The following is a 6,366-nucleotide window of genomic DNA, read 5'->3' on the forward strand; positions in this document are numbered from 1 at the left end:
TGAGGTGGAAGGAACATTTCCAGGAAGTTCTCAACGGGGAAGCACCAGAAGAACCACCACAGGAGGAAGAGGAGGAAAGGGAGGAGATAGATATTCCAGTCGAGGCGCCAGATGTTGAAGAAATCAAGATCGTACTGAAGGCCCTCAAGAATGGAAAGGCCCCTGGAGTAGACCAAATCTCAGCTGAAATGCTTAAAGCAAACACAAAACAGACCAGCTTAGAACTAAAACGGATTTTTGGCCTCATTTAGGACCAAGAGACAGTTCCAGCGCAATGGACCGAAGGACTCATTTGCAAAATTCCAAAGCGAGGAAACCTTCATAGTTGTGGAAACTGGAGGGGGGGTTACTTTGTTGCCTCTGGCCAGCAAGGTGCTCAGCAAGATACTCATTAACAGGATACAAACTGGAGTAGATTCATCGCTCCGAAAAGAACAAACCGGCTTCAGGATAGGCAGAGGAACTGTCGACCAGATATTCATCCTTAGGAATATCCTGGAACAAGTCAACAAATGGAATGCTACACTGTACGTCCACTTCGTTGACTTTGAAAAAGCGTTCGATTCCATTCACCGAGACAGCCTTTGGACCATCATGCGTCAGTACGGAATCCCTCGGAAGCTGATCCAGATGGTAAAGACCCTTTATGAGGACTTTCAGTGCTCCTTTATGGACGAGAACGAGACAACAGACTGGTTCCCAGTGATGACAGGAGTGAAGCAGGGGTGCTGCATGTCAGGATTTTTGTTCCTCCTGGTAATCGACTGGGTAATGCGGAGAACTGTGGAGGGTGAAAGAACTGGAATCGATGGGACTTCACTACCATGCTGGAAGACCTTGACTTTGCAGATGACCTTGCCCTTCTATCTTCAACAATGGATCACCTACAGCACAAAACAACAAGATTAGAGGACAATGCAGCTAAGGTTGGCCTAAAACTGAACGACAAGAAGTGCAAGATAATGAAGGCCAACAGCAAGAGCGACAAAAAGCTGAAGGTTGGAGAAAGCGAGGTAGAGGAGGTAGAGAGCTTCACGTATCTGGGTGCAAACGTCACTAAGGATGGTGTAGGCACAGCGGATGTCAAGAAAAGGGTGGCACTGGCAAGCGCACAGTTCAAAAGGCTATCAAACATATGGCAAGCCAGCGATATCAGCAAGTAGACCAAAACCTCCCTTTCCAAGAGCTTGGTCCTTTCGGTTCTGCTTTATGGATGCGAGACCTGGAAACTAACCAAGGGAGAGGAGAAAAAGATAGACATCTTCCAGACCAAATGCTTACGGAAGATTTTCAAGATTCAATGGCAACAACACGTCTCCAACAAGTCAGTTCTTGAGATGGCAAAAACAAACAAAATCAGTGAGGAGGTGAGGAGACGGAGATGGAACTGGATCGGCCATGTGCTGAGGAAGGACAGAACGGACAACTGTGCTGTGGCCCTCGGGTGGATACCTGAAGGAAGAAGGAAAAGAGGCCGCCCAAAAACAACTTGGCGGCGAATGGTGGAACTGGAACGTAACGGTGCAGGCTGGAACACGTGGAATTCAGCACGACGTGCAGCTGCAAACCGAACCCAGTGGAGGAGTGATGTCCAAGCCTTGTGTGCCTCCTGGCACTGAGAGAATTAGAGTCGCGGCAGTCATCCCAAAAGGACTAATAAAGAGAAATCTAAGTCTAAATCTTGGTTACATAAAAAACTGGTATATCATAAAATAAAAATGTTCTTTTTGTTAAAGAGACTACTGATTAGTTTGAAGTCACCAAAGTCATTCAAAGTGTAAAGATGAAAATTGTTGTATATTCGGTATTGGTGTTTGAAGCTAGTGTTTGCAGTGTGTTCTGTGTGACAGTGTGTGTTATCTCAGTGAAGGTTGTTCAGAGTGTTTGGCTGCACTGAGCCTGTTTTGAGACGTGTCTTAAGAGTTTTGTTGCTTGATATGAGTTTTGCAGGAGATGTGAACTGTTTATCTCAGATTGGTACTGCAGACTGGAGTTGGAGTTTTGCACAGTAGCTTCAGTTGTGACAAATGTCGTTTAGCAATTGAAAAAAAACTGTTATCCCCAATCAGTCCAGAGACAATATCAACAACTCCTGTGTAAACTGTATGGTCATAATGTACTTTCAAAATACTTCTCAAATTATCGAGTTAAAAAAACAACAGTGATACAAAACTGTTTATGGTTACTGTAATATTAATGTGGAAGTAACTGAGACTACAACTACAACTCTCCACAGTCTCCATAGCGCTGATAGTCATTCTCAATAAAAAATTTAGCGCTCACATAAACCTGATCATGACATTACAAAATGTGTCTGAAATTTTCTTTTTTATCTGCCACTAATTGTTTCAATAGTCATATTTGCCAGCTGTGACACTGGTATTGATTTCACAATGTTAGATAGTGTGTGTTTGTGTGTGTGTGTATTAGGTTTAACTACATTTGTGGGGACCATAAACCGGGAATACAGTATACTTATGGGGTCCTGACAGCTTTGTGGGGACAAAATGCTAGTCCCCACAACTTTAAAGGGCTGTTTGAGGAATAAGACTTGGTTTTAGGATCAGGGTTAGAATTAACTTATGGTTAGGGTAAGGGTAAGGGATACGGTTAGGCATTTAGGTTTGATGGTTAAGGTTAGGGTAAGGGGCTAGGGAATCCATTATGTCAATGACTGGTCCCCACAAAGATAGTGAGACACAGTTGTGTGTGTGTGTGTGTGTGTGTGTGTGTGTGTGTGTGTGTCATCATGGCAAAATGTGGTCCTGGAGACACCCATACTACTGTTGCAGGACAGATGCTGTTTTTTGGACTGTAGCAATTTTTACATCTCAATGAGTACTCATGGTTAATAAATAAGGGGTAAATTAAGCCTTTTCTTTTGTTTTCCTTTTTGTACTGAAAACATACCCAACGTGACCCCAAAACCGAGGTACATTCCCAATCAGGAATTTTGTATATAAAAACATAAAGGTGAACTGTATCAGACAGACATTTGACCCTTCCCTTGTGATTGATTGGTGTTATGGTAGCAGCAAAGTGAGGTCTTCACGGTGTACTACACAGTCATGTATGGACACAGTAATAAGCGGTGGAGTCAGTGTTTCATTCAAGTCAAAGTAACTTTATAGAATTATCATTGGCTGTTGTGCTGATGAGTTCAGGGCCTCAGCTTCTGTTGGTCAGGGAGCCTCTGATTGTCTGTCAGCACGTCTGAACACGCTTCTTCTGTAACAGTGAAACAGCACAGAGGGGGGTTAGGTCCAAACTCAATGTGTGTATATATATATTTTTTATAATATGCTCAAGTGGACACTCACAGCACTTGTAGAGAGTGTTGAGCCTGGCAATGTCGTTGCGACTCATCTCCCTGGCGTTGCCGAAGGACACGTTGGGGTTGGGAATGGGGACCATGGTGGGCTGGCCGTTCTTGGAGAAGGCGGTCCTGCAAGAGGAAATGGAGCAGTTAGAAGGGAGCACGTCACACTCACACACACAACATGGCAGAAGTGAAGCCAGCTGTTCTTACTTGTGGTACTGCATGACAGAGTTGTAATCGTAGGGAGTGCCCTGGTTCAGGGTGGCAATCTTATTGAAGTTGTGCTCCATTCCTAAAAAACAAAAACAAAGTTAAGATTAAAGTGACATTTGTTTGGTTTGACTTCACATTAACTCTGGACAAAAAGGAGTCCAGCCACTGGAGACAGATCCCAATAATCTAAAGAGGTCTGTGGTTTGGTACTGATGGTTTCATATGTTCAGAGAAGTGCAGTCACACAATGAGCTTCTGTTTCATGAAGGATCAATGAAGGATTAGGGATTTGCTAAAATGTTCAGGGTCTTTTTGTCCACTAGGAGTCACCAGGGACCCAAAATACTTATATTGCAAACAAGATGGAAAGAGACATTTAACTTCTTCACAAATCACATCGCTATGGTTTTTCATGTTTAATCATTGTGCTACTTTAATGTCCGATGTAATGCAGTTACAGCACAGGGCAGTCTCATGTCAGGTCCGTTCCGTTTTGGAGGCTCAATGTCAGAAGAGTTGGAATTTGATGCTATCTCCTTTTAAATTCAGTAGTTAAATATCATAGTTTAAAAAACTAAAACTAAAAATGTACATACATTTTTCTTTCTTTTTTTGTTTTTTCCAATCGTGGCTACAGTGCTGGTTCTGGGGCCAATGCACCCATAATATTAAGTCTAGACCCCTGTCTGGCCCTCCTAACTGTGGCAAATATTTTTATACATTTAAGCCCCACCTTAATGAGAGGGAATATTAAGCAGCTCCCTTACCAGACTGAACGTTCTGCAGCATGACCCTGATGTGGTTGTCCCTGTCAGAGCGGGTCTGTTCATGGTTGAAGCCCAGAGCATGGAGCAGCTCGTGCTGCACCGTGCTATGGTAAAGGCATCCACTCCGGGCCAGAGACACCACCTGCTTCCCACCACGACGGCCAACGAAGGAGTAGCAGCTGGACAGGAGCACAGACGAGATGAAGAACACTGAAGTGGGAGCAAAGCTTCCAACTCAAAGTCTTCTATAACAACACTGTCTTACCCATTCTGGGACTCGATACTCAGCCAGTCGCGGTCATCGCTTCGGGTGGGCCTGAAGCGGATGCAGGAGAAGGAAGAGAAGGACTCCAGTCCACGGATGATGATGGACCTCTCACGGTCGGCTGCCAGGACCACAGTAAACAGCATTTAGCTTCTTTGCATCCAAAAGCACACTTCATTTAGCTTCTTAGCATCCCACAGCACACAGCATTTAGCTTCTTAGCATCCCACAGCACACAGCATTTAGCGTCTTAGCATCCCACAGCACACAGCACTTAGCTTCTTAGCATCCAAGAGCACACAGCATTTAGCTTCTTAGCATCCCACAGCACACATCATTTAGCTTCTTAGCATCCCACAGCACACAGCATCTAGCTTCTTACCATCCCACACCGCACAGCATTTAGCTTCTTAGCACTCCATTTCTTACCATTTCAGAGCACACAACATTTAGCTTCTTACCATCCTATAGCACACAACATTAAAGCTTTTTAGCATCCCACAGCACATAGCATTTAGCTTATTTCCATACCCCAGCAAAAACCCATTTAGCTTATTTATATCCCACAGCCCAAATCATTTAGTTTCTTAATATCCCTCAGCACACAACATATAGCTTCTAATTATTTCACAGCACACACTTTTTAGCTTCTTTTCATCCAACAGCACACACATTTTAGCTTCTTAGCATCCCACAGCACACATTTATATATGTATCATCTAAATGTATATTTAGCTTTTTGCCATCTTACAGCAAACAACATTTATGTGTAGCTTCTTAGAACCCAACAGGACACAACATGTAGCTTCTTAGCATCCCACAGCACACATTTATATATTTATCTTCTTACTATACTGGCCCAAATTATTTGACAACATTTCTTTTTTTGGAATTACATTTATAAAAGACAATCTTATTATTATTCACAACAGCAATTATTCTTTTAGAATAGAGAGTAGTTTCTTCAAGTGTGTGTGTGTGTGTGTGTGTGTGTGGGGGGGGGGGGGGGGGGGGGGGGGGGGGGGGGGGGGGGGGGGATTGCTTTACAGGATAATTTGTTGTCTTTGGCAATTATCATGTTCTTCTCAAATAGCTCGAGAACAATATAGTCCAACTAGCTTGCCCCAGACCCCTCCAGGTTTGGGCTCAGCTGCTGCTATTGATGGCTTTACTTTAACAGTAAGCAGCAAAAAGGCCGCTGTGTGTTGAATTCTGGTATGTCAACACTTTGTTCTCACTTTGAAACCTTTTTTTTTTTTTTTTTGGGGCATTTTAGGCCTTTAATAGACAGGACAGCTGAAGTTGTGAAAGGGGAACGAGAGGGGGAGTGACATGCAGCAAAGGGCCGCAGGTAAACCTCTATACATGGGCACCCGCTCTACCAACTGAGCTATCTGGGTGCCCAACTTTGAAATCTTCTGTCAAAGCTGCTTGTACAACAGGCAGCATTAAATGTGGAAGCCTGCTGTATATGGACAGAACATATGTGCAAGATGTGTGTGACACTTACAGAAGTGGTTGGTGATGTAATAAGGAACGTAGACCTTCCCGTCAGTGTATTTGCCCCACATGCAGCCTCGGCTGGTGCAGGGGTCGGCGTTTCTCTCGTCCTCGCTGCCGATGGCGATGTCTCCTCCAATCAGGATGGGATCATTGTCAGATCGGACTGGAACACATCACACAGACACTCAGAAACATATTGAAGGGCTGCTGACAGAAAATTTGAAATATCATGGCTGCAGCAGCTCACACTCACTCAGATTACTGTTGGCTCTCTCCAGAAGTTCAGAGACAGAAAGCTC

General features: G+C 44.0%; 1 protein-coding gene across 2 annotated transcripts in view; it reads right to left on the reverse strand.

Annotated features, from left to right (window-relative positions):
* Positions 1 to 3,103: 3,103 nt before the first annotated feature.
* Positions 3,104 to 6,366, reverse strand: part of LOC117942563 (high choriolytic enzyme 1-like) — a 16,945-nt gene continuing 13,682 nt past the window's right edge. The window contains exons 3-9 of one of the 2 annotated variants that reach the window (XM_034868115.1): positions 6,321 to 6,366; positions 6,075 to 6,230; positions 4,565 to 4,685; positions 4,300 to 4,478; positions 3,530 to 3,611; positions 3,321 to 3,445; positions 3,104 to 3,228 (exon numbers count right to left, since the gene is read on the reverse strand). The exon at positions 6,321 to 6,366 is cut by the window's right edge and continues 1 nt beyond it. In XM_034868115.1, the coding sequence (XP_034724006.1) occupies positions 3,227 to 3,228; positions 3,321 to 3,445; positions 3,530 to 3,611; positions 4,300 to 4,478; positions 4,565 to 4,685; positions 6,075 to 6,230; positions 6,321 to 6,366 (711 nt within the window). In that variant the 3' untranslated portion in view covers positions 3,104 to 3,226. Of the gene's footprint in view, positions 3,229 to 3,320; positions 3,446 to 3,526; positions 3,612 to 4,299; positions 4,479 to 4,564; positions 4,686 to 6,074; positions 6,231 to 6,320 lie in introns of both variants that reach the window. The other variant, XM_034868106.1, reaches the window with a different exon arrangement.

The sequence above is a fragment of the Etheostoma cragini genome, chromosome 1 (assembly GCF_013103735.1).
Source record: "Etheostoma cragini isolate CJK2018 chromosome 1, CSU_Ecrag_1.0, whole genome shotgun sequence".
Lineage (NCBI taxonomy): Eukaryota > Metazoa > Chordata > Actinopteri > Perciformes > Percidae > Etheostoma > Etheostoma cragini.